The 21,625-nt window shown below is 36.0% G+C and overlaps 1 protein-coding gene across 7 annotated transcripts in view; it reads left to right on the plus strand.

Annotated features, from left to right (window-relative positions):
- The window catches only part of ROBO1 (roundabout guidance receptor 1), a 380,851-nt gene that overhangs the window by 304,191 nt on the left and 55,035 nt on the right, over window positions 1–21,625 (plus strand). For all 7 annotated transcript variants that reach the window (XM_036850840.1, XM_036850842.1, XM_036850845.1 and 4 more), the window contains 8 exons: window positions 4,146–4,351; window positions 5,864–5,945; window positions 6,116–6,284; window positions 6,371–6,537; window positions 12,663–12,784; window positions 13,491–13,722; window positions 14,688–14,809; window positions 18,574–18,745. In XM_036850840.1, coding sequence (XP_036706735.1) covers window positions 4,146–4,351; window positions 5,864–5,945; window positions 6,116–6,284; window positions 6,371–6,537; window positions 12,663–12,784; window positions 13,491–13,722; window positions 14,688–14,809; window positions 18,574–18,745 — 1,272 coding nt within the window. The remainder of the gene's footprint in view (window positions 1–4,145; window positions 4,352–5,863; window positions 5,946–6,115; window positions 6,285–6,370; window positions 6,538–12,662; window positions 12,785–13,490; window positions 13,723–14,687; window positions 14,810–18,573; window positions 18,746–21,625) is intronic.

Raw genomic sequence — 21,625 nt, forward strand, 5'->3', positions numbered from 1 at the left:
TTACGCATGGTAGTGTATACATGTCAATCCTAATCTCCCAATTCGTCCCACCCTCCCCTTCCCGCACTGTGTCCACATGTCCATTCTCTACATCTGCGTCTCTATTCCTGCCCTGCAAATAGGTTCATCTGTACCATTTTTCTAGATCCCACATATATGCGTTGATATACGATATTTTTTTTTCTCTTTCTAGCTTACTTCACTCTGTATGACAGGCTGTAGGTCCATCCACATATCTACAAATGACCCAATTTCGTTCCTTTTTATGGCTGAGTAATAGTCTATTGTATATATGTACCACATCTTCTTTATCCATTCATCTGTCGTTGGACACCTAGGTTGTTTCCATGTCCTGGCTTTTGTAAAGTTATTCAATGCCTCCTTTGTGCCAGGCACTATGCTAAGAACTTTAAACAGTTCAATAATTTCAAATCTGACTTCTTATTTTACAGATGAGGAAACTGAGGCAGAGAATGGTGAAAAGATATACCCAGATCCTTCAGATACTAACTAGCAGAACTGAGATTTAAAACAAAAATTTGACACTACCAAATGTAAAATGGATAGCTGGTGGGAAGCAGCCGCATGGCACAGGGAGATCAGCTCGGTGCTTTGTGTCCACCTAGAGGGGAGGGAGATGCAGGAGGGAGGAGATGTAGGGATATATGTATATGTATAGCTGATTCACTTTGTTATACAGCAGAAACTAACACCATTGTAAAGCAATTATACTCCAAGAAAGAGGTTAAAAATAAAACAGAAAAACGAAAACAAAAGTTTGCACTGTCCAGTATAGTAGGCACTTGCCACATGAGGCTATTTAAATTTGAATTAAAATTACTTAAAATTAAATAAAGCTACACATCCAGTTCCTCAATCACACCAGCCACACTCAGGTGCTCAGTAGCCACTTGAAGCTCTCGGCTTCTTTTTTTTTTTTAATATTATATTTTAATGTTTGTGTCCACATGTTAATTGCTAGTATATAGAAACAAAGTTGATTTTTTTAAAAATTCTATTTATTTATTTTTGGCTGTGTTGGCTCTTCGTTTCTGTGCGAGGGCTTTCTCTAGTTGCGGCAAGCGGGGGCCACTCTTCATCGCGGTGCGCGGGCCTCTCACTATCGCGGCCTCTCTTGTTGCGGAGCACAGGCTCCAGACGCGCAGGCTCAGTAATTGTGGCTCACGGGCCTAGTTGCTCCGCGGCATTTGGGATCTTCCCAGACCAGGGCTCGAACCCGTGTCCCCTGCATTGGCAGGCAGATTCTCAACCACTGCGCCACCAGGGAAGCCCTCAGCTTCTTTATTGGAGAGCACAAATAATGGAACATTTTCTTTTTACAGCGCTACGTCCTTCTGATTACAAAGTCCATGCACTTACTTTCTTTAAATCATATTTCTGTGTCTTACACATCCTATTTTATTACCTGATAATTCATTTTAATAATCCAAATGTGAGATATTAGACTCTTTATTTGAAGTTTTTCTCATGAATCTTAAACTTAGTGTTGACTGCTAAATGCACTATGCATTTTAATTTGTGTAACTTTGAACATTTCATCAGTATTTTATTCTAATCTGTGACAACACCAAAATGTTTCATTGTCTTTACCTAAAAACATAAAATTGCTTTAATGAACTTTTTAACCTCTGATTTACGTATTACTATTTTATAGAAAAGGATCAATTGTGATATCACAATTCATATAATTGTCTAACTTTTTGCAATTAGCAAAGTACATCGAATATTTATTATTCCATTTATATCTTCATAGCAATCCCCTGAGCTGGTTAGAACAAGTATTATTATCCTCATGTTACAGATTAAAAAACTGAGACTTAGATAATTTAAGGAACTTGCCTAAAGACACGTGACAGATGGTGTAGCCTGATAATCAACGCTGCTCCTCTTTTCTTGCTTTATTTTTGTAAACTACGCAGTGTAAACCAGGAAGAAATCAATAACAGAGAAACAACATCATTAAACTGGGTTGGGATAGGATAAGGAAGTGAGGATGACGCTAAATATGATGCAAATATCAAAGAACTGTAAAGATGTAGAAAGTTGAATAAATCCCCAGATATTGGGTTGTTTCTAAATATAACAAGACTATGAAATGTAAACCACTCTGTTACTGGACTTTATTGTAATCAGTTATAAAGAAACACTCTGTTACTAATTCAATTAATATCTGGAAATAAATATTCATTCATTCTTATAATCAAGGGAACACAGGTGGTAGAGTCATAAAAACCCCAGTGCACTAAAACACTTATCATTACTTTTTCATACTTACCAGGAGGGGCCTCTAATTTGATTTTAGCCAAACTCAACAGATAATGTAGAAAAGATTAAACAATTCTAAGCAAAGGAATTATTGGCTTATATTTTTCATCCGTGGAGTATCTGAAACACTCCTGCCAAGTTTCAAACTCCAGCCTTCTAATACACCTCCACGGTATTAACAGATTTCACACTAGCAACCAAGGATGGAAGAGAATTGGAAGGGTGGAGTGAAAATGCACAGTTGCTGATTTCACTTTCTTGCTTTCTTGTTTTTCTTAGATTGAATGCCCAAAACTAATAATTATTGCATGATAAATGAGGAACAAATTGAAGTGTGACTCCAGCTTGTGAAAAATCTTTGGTGCATAAAACTTTGAACATGACACATCCAGCTTTGCAAATGGTTGCATCCAAAATTTAGTCACTCTGGCAACCAGTTTTGTTTAATCAGGCAATTTCTTAGAGTTGTCTTTTGAATATTTGTGACTTAAAAAATTTTAAACTAATATTCAGAATTTTAAAGTTTAATAATGAAAACTGAACTTTATTTTTAATGTTTATTCATTTAAAAAACTATCTATGGAATTTCACCTAAATTGCCTATGTCAGGAGATCAGAACATCTCTCTAATGCAGGATTTATACTAGTTCCACTACAGTTGTTTTGGATTTTTCCCTAAAATTATGACTTTATTATCTCAGATAAAGTTTTTAGGTTTTAGATTTTTTCATATAATAAGAGTAATTTTATTTATATGTTATAAAAATGCCTTCCATTGTTTCCTTCCATGGGACATTAAAACTGTTAAGGTGATAGATTTAGCGAAAGTGTCTTCCCATTCCTATAATTCTGATATGGAAGTGTGTTATATCCTGGGTTAGGATATCCACTTCAATTATATTTTTGGATTAGCTTACCAAGAATATTTTTAGACAGTTTTCCAGTTTCCCTGAATTCACTATGTACTCTTTTAATAGAAAAAATTCCAAGATAAAAAGAGCTCAGTCAGGGCTTCCCTGGTGGCGCAGTGGTTGAGAATCTGCCTGCCAATGCAGGGGACACGGGTTCGAGCCCTGGTCTGGGAAGATCCCACATGCCGCGGAGCAACTAGGCCCGTGAGCCACAACTACTGAGCCTGCACGTCTGGAGCCTGTGCTCTGCAACAAGAGAGGCCACGACAGTGAGAGGACCACGCACCGCGATGAAGAGTGGCCCCCACTTGCCGCAACTGGAGAAAGCCCTCGCACGGAAACGAAGACCCAACACAGCCAGAGATAAATAAATAATTAATTAATTAATTAAAAAAAAAAAAAAGAGCTCAGTCATATTGATTGGTCAGTTATCAAAGTCCAAAACACATTTTTGAATCCAGAATTGTCAAGCATGCTGGTATGATACCATCATTCTTTCTGTTGGACTCAGAAAGATTATCAAGTTGGTTATGGTTCATTTATGAAAATCTGTCTTACACGTTTCCTTGGGGTAAATGGGTTTTTTGTTGTGTTTTGTGTTTTACATATTTTAAAGTTTAAAAAGCACAGTATTCCACTTTTCTCCACTATACATTTCCTTCACCATCCACAATCCTTATTCAGTCTCTGAACTCTTAAGTTAAGTAGGTCCCTTGACAATGCAGCAAGCCTAGTCAGTGGTTGGTCATTTGAAAGAAGTGCATTGTGTCTCATTTTAATATTCTGAATCAGTGCATCATAGAAATGCATTCTGAATAATGCATGTCTCCTACTTTAATTACTTGTTTAATTAGTTTGTTTCAAAGCCTAGAGCAACTGCTCTTGTTTGGATGATTAGAAAATTGCTTCCAGTTGCAGAAATCTATTTCCTGTTGTTTCTTCTGGCAGTGATCGCAGACCGACCTCCCCCCGTCATTCGACAAGGTCCTGTGAATCAGACTGTAGCAGTGGATGGTACTTTAGTGCTCAGCTGTGTGGCCACAGGCAGTCCAGTGCCCACAATTCTGTGGAGAAAGGATGGAGTCCTTGTTTCAACCCAAGATTCTCGAATCAAACAGCTGGAGACCGGAGTACTACAGATCCGATATGCTAAGGTAACTTGAAATGACACCCTGGGTTTCCCATTTTGTTCCACTTTGTTTCTGCCTCCAGCAACTAGTGTTGAAGTCTCAAATTTTAGAATCAATGAAATGTTAATAACAGTATTAATATATTTTTAATTTGATGCATTATTCTTTCAGACATTTCACTATGTATATTTAAGATGATTTGACTCATAATTTAGCCCATGGCAAGTAGTTTAAGTTTTATATGGAGGAGAAAAGGATGAGAGGATTTGTGGGAGATAAAAATACCTTCCAAGTGGTGATATGATGCATTCATTCCATAAAGCATTTTTCAAAGATATTTTCCAGTACCATATTATGTGCCATGTACTTGAAGAGTTCTTTTATTGTGAATATTTTGTTCAGAATTTTGCAATTACAGAATACTCTGCATGCAAACAAAAACAATAAAGCAATGTACACATTGAATGTACATTTCAAATCAGAATGTTAAATGATGAAAGCCCACAGGTTTGTGGGAACAATTTAGGGATTTACCTTCCCAGGGCATCACATCCCATACCTGTTCTTTCAGGACCGTGTTCTTTTGTTTTGATTTTTCTTTTCATTTTAGATCAAGATCAGACAAGCTCATGAGGCATATGAAAGAATAGCCTTGACAGCAATAAACATACATTTCGATTGCTTTATTGCCTATTGTGGGCGGCTTCTTTGGAGTTTTGGACCAACATAGCAGTTCATTTTATGTGCCACGAAAGCTAATATGTTGTACTTTTTTGTGACAATGATTGTGACTTTGTTATTACAACTGCCTGAGCAAGATGACAGCATTTTTGCTTTATCCAACATTACTTGGTGATAGAATTATTACCTTAGGCAGAGGTATATGGGTTCATTATGGTACTGATTATTTTAACGTTGATCATGTGACCTGTGTTTGTTTTCTGTCAGTCAGTCTTTCAAAGGAAGAGAGAGCATCATTCCAGCTGGAGTTTGACTTTATACTTACTAAACTGCTTTAAGTTACAGGTTAAAAAAATAAAATGAGAAAAAAGAGGGAATGCTTTAAGAAGAAATCATTTTGTGTCTATCCATTTTCTATAAATATGTGTTTATCTCTGATATCCATATGGGTGTAACTCAGATAATATATGAAATAGCAAGAATAGTCATTGGCTAAATTTTATTAGCCCTATTACGTGACTTATTAAATATAAAGCTATAAATTAGTAATAAAGATTAACCCTTTGAAATTAAAGTTATATACCTCATTGTTTACTGCCCGACACAGAAAATGGTGATGTTAATGCACTTAAATATTATATTTTTATTATACAGTTAGAATAACATTTTTGTCTTCTGTCTTCGTGCAATATTATACTTCACATTCAATAAAAACAAATTAAGAGGAAGTTTCTGGTTAGTGCTTTTTAATGCAAGTTATCCATATTAATGGACCATATACAAAACTATAATTGCTTTTTCAGCCCAGTGAGCTCTTGATTGTTCCAAATATTTATTTTGCATCTGTCTTCTCAGCTGGGTGACACTGGTCGGTACACCTGCATTGCATCAACCCCCAGTGGTGAAGCAACATGGAGTGCTTACATTGAAGTCCAAGGTAAATTCAGTAGTATTTTACCTTAAAATAAAGCTTGAAATGCAGTTGTTTACTCACTGGTAAAAAGATGAAGAGCGTGTCTTGATGCTTGAGTAGGTGGATGGGTATGATATCTACATTTATGTGCTTATCTGCGTATAAACATCTTTCATCTTTTTCTTCTTTGTTAGAATTTGGAGTTCCAGTTCAGCCTCCAAGACCCACCGACCCAAATTTAATCCCTAGTGCCCCCTCAAAACCTGAAGTTACAGATGTCAGCCGAAATACAGTAACATTGTCATGGCAACCAAATTTGAATTCAGGTGCAACTCCAACATCTTACATTATAGAAGCCTTCAGGTAGAGTGAAGACGATGTTTCCTAGTTGTTCTCTTTTTGGATTTACCATTAAATATGCATGTTCTAACTTGTGTATCTATCCTTAGCCATGCATCTGGCAGCAGCTGGCAGACCGTAGCAGAGAATGTGAAAACAGAAACATTTGCCATTAAAGGACTCAAACCTAATGCGATTTACCTTTTCCTTGTGAGGGCAGCAAATGCATATGGAATTAGTGATCCAAGCCAGATATCAGACCCAGTGAAAACACAAGGTAAATATTGATTTACTCAGCCTTGAGACATCTACTTATCTTTAGATGTTATAATTTTACAAGTAAATCATTTGTACTACATGCTAGGATTGTATATTTAACATAGATCTATTATCCAAGTTGCTCAATTAATTTTTAATACACAGTGTCTGCAAACTTTCTTATTTTCTGGACTAAGCTCTCCAAGACAAGATGAATAACAGAGAAATGTTTTTCATTTTATAAATCGCAAATCCAATGAGCAAAAATATTATGTGAATATTTTTGTATTATTTTCAATTTTTTGATTTTTAAATATGACTATATGTGGGTGTAAAATTTTAATCACATAATTGTATTTAAAATTGAGTAAATTTTATGTATGTTGAGATTAATACTCATGACCTCCTGGATGAGTTTTGAACATTGCAACCATAATCAAGTAATACTCTCTGGAAATCACACAAATGTAAGAGATAGTTGTAAGATGAACTTGGTCTTAACCCCTCTGCCCAGTCAACCTCTTACAAAGCATGGAAAAAAATAATTTAGGTCTGTATGTTGTTTCGCCTATCTTTCATTGCCAATTATGTGAACCATGATCTATTAAACTTTTAAATGGAAATCATGTATATTTTCATCAAAGCTGGGTTAAAGAAACAGATAAAAGGAAAAATGAACATGTTGAAGCCGCTTCTAAAAACATTTGAAATTGGAAATTTTTTCACTTGGACCACATTCTGGATACACTGCTTTTTATTGTCTTTCATGAATAGGAATTATTTTTAACTTTCAACAGATTATTATCTCCTATCCACCCTCTTGCTCCTCCTGTTATTTTAATGTTTTAATAGTAGTAAAATTTATATTGAAAAAAAAAGATGAATTTGAATCAACCTTTACCTTTTTTTTGAACATATTGTCATCACAATTAAAATATACTTTATTAATATAAGATTAATAAAGAAAGGTAATTCAAGATGGTAGGAATTAGAAATATAAAATTCTTTTCTCAACATACAGAGGAATCATAATGTCTCTATCTTAATTTGTATATTTCCAAAGGAAAAATTGAAACTTAGTTACAGTGACAGAAACAAATTGCACACAAAAGTACTGAAAGATTTAAATTACTTTTTCCTGGTTTGGGAAAGTGTCTGCCAGCCATGTTGCATGTTTTGTCTTCTCCAGTGAGTATATAAGCAATCTTTTGGGAAGGACTTTTTGTTTCAGAATTCACTGAGAAAGTGAACTGAGTTGTAGAACATGCCCATGTCTGTTTCTTGCTGTGTGAAATCAACACACCCAAATGCATATATTTGCTATTATGAGTCACTTCACCAGTAGCTTTAATATTCTTGGAGCCTGCCTTAAGGCAGTTTGAGGTTTTCAATATTAGATACGCATTTGTAAAGAATGTGGAAACTATGACAGCTGTAAAGTGAACGTAAACTTTTGTCCCCAGTACAGTGGTCTCTACCCAGTAGACCTTAGGAAAAGTTTTTCATTAACTGCAGTTCTGTCATATACTCATATAAATGCTTTTGTAAAATATATCCTCAATTCTTAAGCGAGGAGGTAGTCAACATTTTATCTGTGAGTTAATTTAAGTTTTTAAAATATTTTAATCAACTTACCTTTATACACGATAGCTAGTAGAACAACTTAAAGGAAACAAACCCACGTCAACTGGAAAACTGGAAACATAGTGAAACAGGCATACAATTTTAAAATCAAAGAATTTTTCATCTCAGCTCTTCAACCTACTAGCAAGTTAGTATGTTCCCTGAGCATCGGTTCCCTCATCTATATAATGGGGCTAAAAATCCCTACTCCACACGATTGGACAAGGATTAAATTAGCCAATTTATGAATATACAGGACTCATATTTCTTTTATATTATATGCCATAAGACTGTCATTGGACTTGTATTTCTTTCATTGTCTGGACTAAAAACAAAGGAAGTTCATAAAATTTGAGAAACACAGGTAGTGTGCTGAATGAGAATACCAGAATTAAATGTATCTCGACAGTCTAGAATGATGGGCCAGCACTAACAAGATTAAAATTAATGGAGCAAATTTAAAAGTCTGGTACTTGAACTTTGGTTTAAAAAATTAGCTGTCGAAGAATAGGCTGAGGATACTGGGCTTCAAAAGAGAGTACATGTGAGTGTGTGTCAGGTGTGTCAGGATGACTTCAGTGTTGGAAGTCAATTAGAACACCTATCTGAGCCAACGGAGTGAGTAGTTGTCAAAAAAACAAATCTAGTCTGAGCAGAATTATATGCAGATCAAAATCTGAACTGGTCAGATCACGAAGGGAGTAACGTGTCCTATTTTGAGCACTACATTTTCAGGTAGACTTTTAAGAGGAAGACAGTGAGGATAGTTGGTGAGGCTGCACTAAAGGCTGAAAACCACATCATTGGAAAAGAAATCCAAAGACTTGGCACATTTAACCCCCAAAATAACAACGTTAGACTAGGCTTGACTTTTTTTTCCTTAATATTTTAAGAGTAAGATATGCTTATTCTAACTCCAGGCACCAAGACAAGCCAATGAGTGGAAGTTAACATTGAGGCAGATTTCATTGTCTAGGTCTTAGACTGCTTTTGAGACACACTGAAGCCGAGCTGAGTCAGGCCATAGCAGGAGCCTGGGGAAGAACCTGGGAAAATCCGGTTGAAGGGTACAGAATGTGTAAGCAGTTAGGAGAAGAGCCAGGGATAGAGGGAATTCAGGAAAGACTTGTTGGAAATTGATTCACAAGGGAGCAGTCATAATTTCTTTAATTACTTCTGCAGCATGGCTGCAAAAAAGTCTTCCCCAAGTGGAGATTTCTATGAATGAGCTGGGTCTTAAAGTTGCACAGATCCAGGGCATGGTTTCCTGTTCAGGAGTCAGGTAGACCCAGGTCGCAGTTGGAGTTGGAGCCCTGTCCCAGTGTAATCAAAATGTGCTTTCCCAAATACAAGATTTGATCATGCAAGGAAGATGACATGAGCACCTAGCAAGTGGGGGTGGGCTGGGGGGTGGACATTGCTGAGATGGGGGTAGTTGTTGCCACTGTTACTACTATTCTTTATCCATGTTCTGTCCACACAGCATTCTTGAGCCCTATCTTTTAAAGAATATGCACACAGACATAGAATGTACAGAATATGTGTATACTATAGCTAATAAGAGACCAGTTATCATAAATAATGAAGGGGGGCCTGGATAATCCCCCCACCTTCGGAGATTACGTATAGGGAGCTCCAATACTGGGGAAATAGTGAGAGTAGAATCATATCTGAGACTTCCTCCAAGTTTAATTCTGAATGTTGGGAAGACCTTTTACATTATAATACATTTCTTTCAGGAGGAGAAGGAAAGCAAGAACAATAAAGGGACCAATTAATAAATGTCTCAATATTACATTATTAGACATTACTTTCCATTTTTCTTTCCGATGAGGAATTTTCTAAAATAATATTCTATTGCCAAAATGGTTACACTAGGGATTTTTCCTAGTTTTCATGAAGAGATTAACTGGCATGTTACCTCAACCAGAGAAATTAGAGGTTGCCATGCAAATTATAGTAGTTACCTTTTAAAATGATTACTAAGACACTTCCTAAAAGGTAGACGATTCCCTGAGGATGGAAGTTTACATGTGAGAGAACATGTTTAGAAGCTAATATAATATGTATGATATGTGTGTGTTTTCCATACAGTAGTTCACTTTAACTCAACTAATGTTTATTAACACATTCTATATGTATGGCACTGTGCTAGGTATTCTAGGTTCATAAAAATTGACCTAATCCCTACCTTCAAGAAAAGGACTTTATATGCCTTAAAAAATGCAGTTCTCACAAAAATCCTCTCCTCAGAAGTAGCTTCCATTGATATTGCCATTTGACAGATGAAATAACTGAAAAATGGTGAGGATAAGAAATCTTCCCAATATTACATGGCTGTCGAGTTGATAAGTTGGGGAGTTGCCAAATCTGTCTTATTCCAAGAACTCCACTCTTACCCTAGAGATAGATGGTAGCTAAAGTTGTAGGAGCAATGGAGACCAGTAAAGAAGTAAATCTGCCTGAGATGGAAAAGTTACAATCAAGTGCTTTCTGTCTCTAGTCTGTGATAATAGGTAGCCTGAAGGCCAATATGAGCCAAAGCTATTCCAAAGGTATGATAAACTATGAGAAGCCAAAACTATCTCGGGTTTTCTCATTTTGCTTATTTATAAGTTTATAAATCAAGGTTATTACATCTAAGGGTTTTGAGTAGTACTCTTGTTCTGTCATGTCTTTCATTTGCCTGCCTTCCATGGACTTCATCAAACATACTTACCAACCTCATTTTTAAAAATTTTTACTGGAGTATAGCTGACTCACACTGTTGTGTTAGTTTCAGGTGTACAGCAAAGTGAATCAGTTATATACACATATGCATATATCCACTCTTTTTTAGATTCTTTTCCCATATAGCTGACCTCATTTTTTTTTTTTTTTTTTTGGCCACGCCATGAGGCATGTGGGAATCTTAGTTCCCAGCCAGGGATCGAACCTTTACCCCCTGCAGTGGAAGCTCAGAGTCTTTTTTTTTTTTTCCAATCTGTTCTCTCTTTCTATGAGTTTGTTTGTTTGCTTGTTTGTTTTTGAAGTATAATTGACCTACAACACTGTGTTAGTTCCTGTTACATAACATAGTCATTCGATATTTCTATACATTTCAAAGTGATCCCCACAATGTCTAGTTACCATATGTCAACATACAAAGACATTACATAGTTATTGACTACATACCGCACCCTGTGCATTTCATACCTGCGAGTCATTTATTTTGCAACTGGAAGTTTGCAAAGAGGTATAAACTTCCGGTTGACTTGCATTCTTAACCAAGAAACTTAGATCCCATGAATAAGGTGGTCTGGGGTAGTGAAAAGAGCATGCATGATTTGTGTCCAAAGGCCTGGCTTTTACTGCCTGCTCCTGGATGCTGTGGCCTTGGAGCAGGTGTTCAGTCTTTCTGCAGCCAAGTTCCCTTCCTTGAACACTGGCAGCGCGGAGTCTTAACCATTGGACCACCAGGGAAGTCCCCAACCACATTCTTAATACTCATGTTTTTGTTTTCTATCCAAACTCAGTTCTTTAAAAGTATTTAATCATTCATAAAACTAAAATTCTTGTTTCTGTTGCTTATGCGATGGAAAGTAATCCAGAATATATGTGCCAAGATACAGTACTTTGAGAAGGAGAATTCTGGATATTAAAAAAATCTTAATTTTCTTCTCTTATTCATCCCGTGTTCCCTTTTACTACTGTAAACAAAGCAAAGCGTCTGTATTTAGAAAATCTCTTTAGAAACAGGCAATTTTTATCAAGGACAGACGTTTTAGTAAGTTTAACAGAACACTTTCCTGTTGGGAAAAAAGCGCAACATACATGAACACTAGTAGCAGTTTAATTCTTACTATGTTCTTGGTCTCCTTTCCAAAAATTTTGGTGTTCTTGAGATTTAGAACTCTTTATTGAACCTTTTTGACAGTGATACAATAACTAAACTAAGCCAAACCATCAATTAAATAGATGTTAAGTACTCTTTACTCATCAGATTTGTTTTGTTCTGTTCTGTTCTGTTTTATTCTATCTTATCCTAGCCTATCCTATTCTGTTGGTGGTTCCTGTATCCTCCATCATAACCATTAACTTATCATATATCTTATTTGGGAAGCTATCCAGGTTCATCTTAAAAGGTGAGGATGTCTTTTTGTGCTTGCTTTTCACTTATGTGTTTCCATTCTCTCCATTACTCATCTGCTGTGCTGCAAATCCTGGCTCTTTTCTTTCTGGCATAGTTAGGATCAGTACAGAAGGTTATGTAACAAACTCAGAGGAGATTGCACTAAGCTTCTCATCCTTGGCAAGAAAGTGATCATTACATGGTAGGAGGAGCCCTCAGATGCTACTGTTTGCCATTGTTATCTTTGCCTCCTATTTTATTCTGGATCACAGGTTGGAATTATCCTTCACAGTTGGAGTGATTCTTCTTTTCTGAGATTTTCTATGAATGAAAGGATTGTTTCCCCCATGCTTTCATTTAAGTCAGTTGCATTGTCTAGGATCTGACACAGTCTCCTTGGATTGTTGCAGATGTTCCCCCAACAAGTCAGGGGGTGGATCACAAGCAGGTCCAGCGAGAACTGGGAGATGTTGTACTGCATCTCCACAACCCCACTGTCCTTTCTTCCTCTTCGGTCGAAGTGCACTGGACGGTGAGTCGTTGTTGCTGCCGTAATACTTGATCTCAGTTTTAATAAGCAGATGACTTTGGAAGATCATTACATGAAAAAATATATGTATATATAGAGAGATGCAACAGATAGTTAAATTCTATATATCTGTTGCTTACCTCTCTACCAATGATAACTTTGTAATGTAAGCGTTGTTTATTATGGTAGCTGTGAAATGGCTTTAAACAGAGAAAAATTTCATCTTGTGTGTATTTTATATTATGCTGCAGTAATGACCTTTACTAGTCTCAGACGACACAAGTTATATATTCATAATACTATAATGATAGGATCATTAGCATACGAATTTTTTTAACTGAAAAGTATTTCTGAATAAGTAGTTAAGTAGTCTTTTAAAATTAGGAAGTGGAAAAATACATTTTATTTCCTCATCCCCTTGACCCTCTGACTTACCTCTAGATGTCTGTTGTGGAAGTGCCATGATGCTTCACATTTCTGCAGGAAGCATAGAAATTAATATCTAATATTATACATAAAAGCTGAAAAAGCGGACATATTACAAAAGATAGTGATTTGTTTTTAGTATTCTACTTTATGTAAACTAGAACACTGTGGAATGAAGTCAGATAGACTTTTTTTTGCCTTGTGTCACATTTAATTTTCATAATTTTCTAAAAAGTCAATAAAAGGACATGAGTGATTGCATTTTTATTTGTCATTTTAATAGGTGGACCAACAGTCGCAGTATATTCAAGGATACAAAATTCTTTATCGCCCATTTGGAGGCAGCCGTGGTGAATCGGAGTGGTTGGTTTTTGAAGTGAGGACTCCAACCAAAAATAGCGTGGTTATCCCTGATCTCAAAAAAGGAGTCAACTATGAAATTAAGGCTCGTCCTTTTTTTAATGAATTTCAAGGAGCAGATAGTGAAATTAAATTTGCCAAAACCCTAGAAGAAGGCAAGTATAACGAAATGTGTGGTTACTATGCATTGCAATACTTTTGTTAGGCTTTTATTAACTTAATGGAAAAATATTAATGACATTAAGTCATAATATTCGTGCCATTAATTATTCACTGTTTCGATAGTGAGCACTGTATTTTGCTAATAGAATTTATTTAATGAGAACTACTAAAGACCAAAATTCTATTATACTCGACTTGCTTTGGTAGTGGCCTATCTAAAAATGTGTGAATGTGTACTTAATGACATATTGGATATATGTAATTATTCAGAACTAAAATTCACATTTAAAGATGGAATTATCCTCCATTTGCTTGTCTTTCCATTACTTATTTTTCATTCATTTATCAAATGTTATTTTGAGTGATGATCTGTAAATAAGGTGAGTAATGTTTTGGTTTGCCCAGGACCCTCCGGGCTTAGCATTTTATGCCTCCTGTCCCTGGAAACCCCTCAGCTCTAGACAAGCCAGTATGTTTGGACACTCTATAACTAGAGATTAAAAATTAGTATTTACGTAAAGGTTAAAGGTTACATGTCACAAGTATACTCTTTAAAAATAACCAGAATTTTTCCTAAAATGTCTTTATTACTTTGATTACAATAAATTATAAGATACAGTTAGTAACATGGATGGTTAGTATTTATCTTTATACTTTTGAACATTTTTAGGGAGAACATGGGACTAGGGTTACAGGGTAGGAGAAAGAGGAATTCTCCTGGGATGTTTTGTGGAGATAATCTGTATAACTTTGGTTATGGAAAACTCACAATAACAATAGGTTAGCGATATCGAGGAAAAACAAATAGTCTGGGACTATTCAGATTGGCTGAGATACATCTTTAAAACATACACATATATGGATATAAATTTAATATGTTTTTGTTTAAATGTTAAATGCCTGCTTCCAGTGTTCTCTAATGTGCTCATAATATCTACTTTTTAAAACAATTTCATAGCACCCAGCGCCCCACCCCAAAGTGTAACTGTATCAAAGCATGATGGAAATGGAACTGCAATTCTTGTGAGTTGGCAACCACCTCCTGAAGATACTCAGAATGGAATGGTCCAAGAGTATAAGGTAAATACATGTATAGCAATTTACTGACTGGACAGCGCTCTCCCCTGCAGGGGGAAAAAAAAAAAAAAAAAACACAGCATGCTTGGTTAAATTGTTCATGGATATTTGGCGCCATCTGCTGGTCCACACAGCAGCCTGTAAAATTATTTTTAAAATACTTTCCTGTTAATTCAATAATTGTGGAATAATTTTTTCTTGAGCCATTTGAAAAAAAGAATTTAAAAGAGAGACTTTACCTGGTCACAGTACATATAGGTACATACAATTTCACACAAACAACAAACATAAAGGCTATTAAAAGAATCTCTTTATTTTCCCCTTAAAAAACAGCTTAAATACATTTTGCAGAATTAGTTTGCCCCATGGAATTGTATCAGATATGGTTTGATTTCTTTCTTTTAACATGTTTGGAATTTTGTAACATTGGAGCTAAGTTGGAAAAATTATTTTATTGTGCCTGAAAATTTTTTTATAAACCTTGTTTTCATCTCTAAACAAAATTTTATGTCTCAGAGGAGATTCAATTATAAACTTCTGTATATATTTAAGTGAATTTTTTAAACATATGATGTATTGTCAAGTAATGTAATCCAGTGATTCTGAATAATTATTTTTACCTGTGAAGTTATCAGCTCTAATCATTGAATTTAGAGAGGCTTACACAGAATCTCCAGCAGATATTTTCAGGCATGCCAAGATACGATAAAAATTAAGGACATGAGATTTATCCTGTTAATGAATATACATTAAAGCACAGTTTTAATGAGCTATGATAAATGAATAAACGATAGATTGAATTAGGGAAATCTCAATAGAGAGTAAATTTTATGTGTATTTTTTCAACACTTATGTAAACACACTACATACTAGAAGACTTTTAGCTGCAAAACATGTATTTCTATAGACACTGCCTTATATGTCCACTGTACCTCAGTATTTTTCTAGTTACTAACTAAATTATGATACTTCGTAAATTATCTCATATATGTAAAAATTTATATATGTTTATTGATATGAAACTGATGCTAAGATGTTAAACACATTTACCTTCTACAGGTAGTTTCATGCTAGCATCAGAATCACTTATGGAATCATTTTCCAAATATAGGTGCCTGGCCACCATTCTCAGAGATTCTGATTCAGTAAGTCTAATAAGGCCCTTGCATATATACTTTGGTAGATCTTCCCAGGTGATTCTGATGTGCACTTTTGGGTATCTGATGTGGGCTTTTGGGTAAGGCCCAAATAAAGACCATAAATGTACTTTTGAGTACCAAATTAATTTGTACAATGACCAAATATACTGAGCTCAATTTTAGGTATAACAGTTTATTTTAAAATGATTTTTAAAAACAAACTAAAAACCTCTGTATGACACTTGCATGTACTTTAAAAGGGTGACATTTTTAAAGTATTTAAAATACTGCCATAAATGCACTGTGGCTATTTTAGGGTATTTCAAATAGATCTTCTACTGTAATTGAGTCATTAAAAGGTAAGAGTCTCTACACTTTCAAGTGCCTTCTCATGAGTTTCAAGGTTATTTCAAGACTGGGAAGTGATGGGGTACTATGGTTCAGTCCAGAAAAATAAACCGTTATAGAGATTTTTAAGCATATAAAATGAGGCAACGTCTCAGCTCTTAAGCAAAATTGTGTAATGTAGGCATTTTCCCCTAAGAGTCAAAACTCATTTCTCTCCTAAAGAAATGTGAAAGGGTGGATTTCACTTAACTTCATGGTCAATTTAAAATAATAAAATGCCTTTCACAACCTGATTGACTGGTACAAAATCAGTTTGTGGCTTTGGTTCAGCTGTGTAATGTAATTGAGGGGAAAAAAATCACAAAGGACTCTTTATTTCCAAATGGTCAGACCCTGGTATAGAGTCTGACCATTTGTTGGTATTATGCAGTGAAACTATATTAAAATAATATTAACTTTCAAAGAAAAAAATTAAAGGTTTTTGTCCGTGTGATAGAGGACACTGACACTCTTAGATTTATTTTAAATCCCATTTCCTGTTACAGTTTAGACAATAGGCTACTTGAAACTAATCCTACACCTTGCTTAAGGACATCGTAAAGAATATAGAGCATGTTTTACTACTCCATGGATCATTTTCTTATAGAAGCTGAGTCCAAATACTGTCATGCATCATATTCAAGCTCTATAACATTGCAAAAGATCGCTCTAATAATTAAATAATCCTTTAGTGAAATTTAAATTAAGGATTATAGCATAGTTCAGAAATCTTAATTTCCTGAATATAATTTCCTACCACAAATATCAAAGTTAATGAGACATACAATAGTTTTCTTATTAGGAGAATATTTTTCTTTTAAATCAAACATGTATTGTTATGCTTTATCACCTTGTATATGTTATTAAAGGCTAATTAATATTACTGTAAATACAAGATTAGAGTGCTATTTTTCTTTCATTGATAATAGTTCAACCTGCCATAGGTGGAATAAAACCTAGGATGATCCTTACTCTTTATGTTCAGTTTTATTTTCAAAAACCATATTTATGCCAAGATACTTTAGGTTATTCAGAAAATCTCTCTTTTTTAAAATATTTATTTATTTATTTATTTACGGCTGTGTTGGGTCTTCGTTTCTGTGCGAGGGCTTTCTCTAGTTGCGGCGAGCGGGGGCCACTCTTCATCGTGGTGCGCGGGCCTCTCACTATCGCGGCCTCTCTTGTTGCGGAGCACAGGCTCCAGACGCGCAGGCTCAGTGGTTGTGGCTCACGGGCCTAGTTGCTCCACGGCATGTTGAATCTTCCCAGACCAGGGCTCGAACCCGTGTCCCCTGCATTAGCAGGCAGATTCTCAACCACTGTGCCACCAGGGAAGCCCCAGCTCTCTCTTTTTAAATCAACTGTTTCTCGGTTTTGACATGAAAGGTGATGGGACTGTGGCAGCACCAGGTAATTTTATCTAGAGAACTGTTGAAGTAAAGTATTAGACACAGAGTTTCCTACTCATTTTTGTTTTGTGATATCTGGTCAGCTAGTGTTATGCAAGTCCATAGTAGGAAGGCAAATACTGAATGATAATAGGTAAGTTATTGTTCTTTATCTAGATGTATACAGCTTTTTGCAAGTTCCTTTTATTTTTTTCCTGGCATATAATTTCTAGGTGTTAAAAAAACAAAAAATCCTGATGATGAGGTTAATAAGAACCAGGGTCTTGGTAGAATCATTTGTAGAATCATCTGATATGATCCTTTGTAGAAACTTTTGTAGAATCACCTGATATAATCCTTTAAAAGCATATAAGAGGGCTTCCCTGGTGGCGCAGTGGTTGGGAGTCTGCCTGCTAATGCAGGGGACACGGGTTCGAGCCCTGGGCTGGGAGGATCCCACATGCCGCGGAGCGGCTGGGCCCGTGAGCCACAACCACTGAGCCTGCGCGTCTGGAGCCTGTGCTCCGCAACAGGAGAGGCTGCGATAGTGAGAGGCCCGCGCACCGCGATGAAGAGTGGCCCCCACTTGCCGCAACTGGAGAAAGTCATCGCACAGAAACGAAGACCCAACACAGACAAAAAAAAAAAAAAGCATATAAGAAAGTTCAAGGAGGTCTTTAAGGTGCTACTAACACTAGGTTTGACTAGAAGAGTCTTCTCAGAACTAGATCCAGGGAAGAATGACTTTTGAAACTTCCTACATTAGGTTCATGATAGGCCTGAACTCTTAAGTCTAAAACCACAGTGCTGACCTTTGCATTAACTTACATAATTTGTTGTGTTCTTCTTGTAGGTTTGGTGTCTGGGCAATGAAACTCGATACCATATAAACAAGACAGTAGACGGTTCCACCTTTTCTGCGGTTATTCCCTCGCTGGTGCCTGGGATCCGGTACAGCATAGAGGTGGCAGCCAGCACCGGGGCCGGAGCCGGGGTGAGGAGTGAGCCGCAGTTCATCCAGTTAGGTGAGCGCCAGGGCAGATCTGGTTCGAAAGACATATCAGTGTACCCATTGTCCTGCTTTTCTTTTTGGTATATAGTGGAGCCAACCATTGCAAGTTGAACAGGCTATGGAATGTGGCAATAGAATTATGAGAATGATGGTGTTAGCTTTATCTTATCTATCTATAATATCGCAACTGCATTTAAACTTATCCAAGCACACATTTTTCAATGATATTTTAAGCAAAAGGCTGTCAGTATTGTGTCATCCTCATCCTGTCCTATTGAATTTTTTTCATCTTTTCAATAAATACTATTAATTGAGCAACAAGGATACCTCAGGGAACAGGAAAGATGCAGTCTGCACCTGCATGGAACCTTCAGTGGTTTGGGTTTAAAAAAAAAACAACTTCCTTGCAAAACTTAAACTGGGTATTGGAAGTTTACAGCAATATGCAATTTATATTCACCATTTATGTGTCTATTTAAAATTGTATTGCTTTTGACAACAAAAGATAGATTGAGATGTAAAAGAGCATTGGAATATGACATATGCTGATTACTTAGAAAGTTAAAAATGCAATGTGTGCTTCAAAAGTGGTTAGATGAATAAAAAAGAAACACAAAAACCTGACAGAAGCCTTAGTTACCACACTTCATGATAGACAATGTGACGTGAACATAAAATTCAAATTTACTGGTTACCAGTAAAATCTGAAACAAACAACAAAAAACAGCAACAAAATTATAAATGGAAAGGGGAGAGAAAAGGGTCAGATATTAAGAGGTGACATTTAAATTAAGTAAGATACTAAGAAGTATATAGTCAACTTCGTTCCTTCCACATCAGAACTGAAGCATTAGTAATATTTCATGCCAGTTGCTAAATTATGAAAATGAATCAGATACATGAATCTTTATACATCACAAATAAGTATATATAGTACTGTTGCATGTTGATAATATTGATGACAACTTAGAAATTATTTCAGAACAAAATTAAGAAGCATTCCACTGTGAATAAACTTTGTTGCTGTACATAATGAACTTTGCATTCAATTTGGAAACGGCTATTGATGTTCCAGTGTTAAGACTGCTACCCGCTGTAACAGATAACACTTGCAGAGCTTCTGGAGCGTAATATAATAAAGTCTACCTGAAGTCCAATGGTTGTAGCTATGGAGGGTCACAGGCTGATGAGGCGTCGCTTCTTTAACATGGGGCTTCCAAGGTTGACCCTGGGCCAGAAGAAAGGAAGAAAAGAAACACATAGTGTGGAGGAGGGTTTAAATGGCACATGTCTGGAAATGGTGCACATCACTGCTGCACAGAAGTTGGTCTTGTGATTCCAAACAGATGAATGGCAACACTGCAAAATCAAGTAACTGGCTAGGGAGCTACCTCCCAACAACTCTATGCTATGAGAGTACCATTCAAGTCTTTAGTGGAGAGCTTGCTGCTTCTGCCACAGCCATTGGCCAGAATTTGATTTTTGGATTATCTTTTACAACTAGCACTTTTTTTTTCAACAGAGATTATAATACACACAACTTTTAAGCAAAAATAGCTTCATGGTTTATTTCTGGTTCATTTATTCCAAAATTTTTAGGCAGTACCGAAAACTATGTTTAAAAATTGCTTGATGCAACTGTTACAACGTTATCTAAGGTATGGGGGAAAATAGTCTGAACATAGATCTTTTTACTCAAATAGTTGCCTAGTTTTGTGAAAAGTCAGTATTAACTTATTAAAACTGAAATTAAAAGTTACATGGTGATGACCCTATACATTGTCATGTCATTTACTTATTTTGTATAATATATGACTTTCAGTACTGGGTTTTCAAATATGAATTAGAAAAAGGACCATGTGTAATTTTATTTATTTAAGATTTAAATCATGGGATTTAAGGGTCAAATTGGTTTTCTCGAAATTATAGATGTGTTCCAATTTTCCATATCTTAATATAGCCTCAGCTGCAGTGAGACGAAGACTGAGGTACAGAGAGGCCATTTTAATTCATTAGTCACACCACACTTTATTCTGTTAAGCCCATCTCGTCGCCTGCATGGAACCTCTCTTGGCAGTCTCCATAAAATCTGAAGCTACCCAACTTAACCTTGCACAAATAGCCATGAAATCTATAAACCTAGCAGATACAAAGGGTGTAGTAGAAATAAAAAGAAGAGTCGGCTTGATGAACTTTCAGAGGATGAAGTGCTCATAGGATAACCATAGATAAAAGAGTCTGGAACATGAAATAAAACTTTCAGTCAACAAACAGTTGAAGGCAGGTGACGGCAACTGCTTGTGAAAATAAGTTTTTCAGACTTGACCCTCCATAGAATGAAATCTGGAATTCTGTTCAAGAAAAAAGCAAATAAAAAACACACGCATGCACAACATGAGTAGCAATTTAGCCTTTTTACGTAGAAAGGGGTGCTATTTTCCTAAGACTGTTTCCTTAGCCATTGAATGCTGCTTATTTTACCTGCCAGTGTCTTAACAGGATGCAATGTCATTTAATAAGAAAAAATAATCAGTATGCATTTTTTTCTGTTTGAGAAATGTTATTCATAACTAATGAGTTATGCCGATTATTTTTCTTGGAAAAAAAGAGTTTTGGACTGAAACAAATGTTTCTACTTTAAAGCAAGTGGTGTTAGCAGAACATTTTCAGAGTCAAATGCACTGGCTTCAGTAGTTGTGGCACGCGGGCTCAGTCGTTGTGGCGCATGGGCTTAGTTGCTCCGAGAATAGCCATAAATTCTATCAATTTTTAATTCTTGAATCGAAATAGCCGACAGGAAACAGGAGACTTTTTGACTATTCATAACACTTGATAATTCTTGCCCATATCTAATGAACGTTCTTACAGCTATTGCTGGCCGTGGCTATTATTT

Source organism: Balaenoptera musculus, chromosome 4, assembly GCF_009873245.2.
Source record: "Balaenoptera musculus isolate JJ_BM4_2016_0621 chromosome 4, mBalMus1.pri.v3, whole genome shotgun sequence".
Taxonomy (NCBI): Eukaryota; Metazoa; Chordata; class Mammalia; order Artiodactyla; family Balaenopteridae; genus Balaenoptera; species Balaenoptera musculus.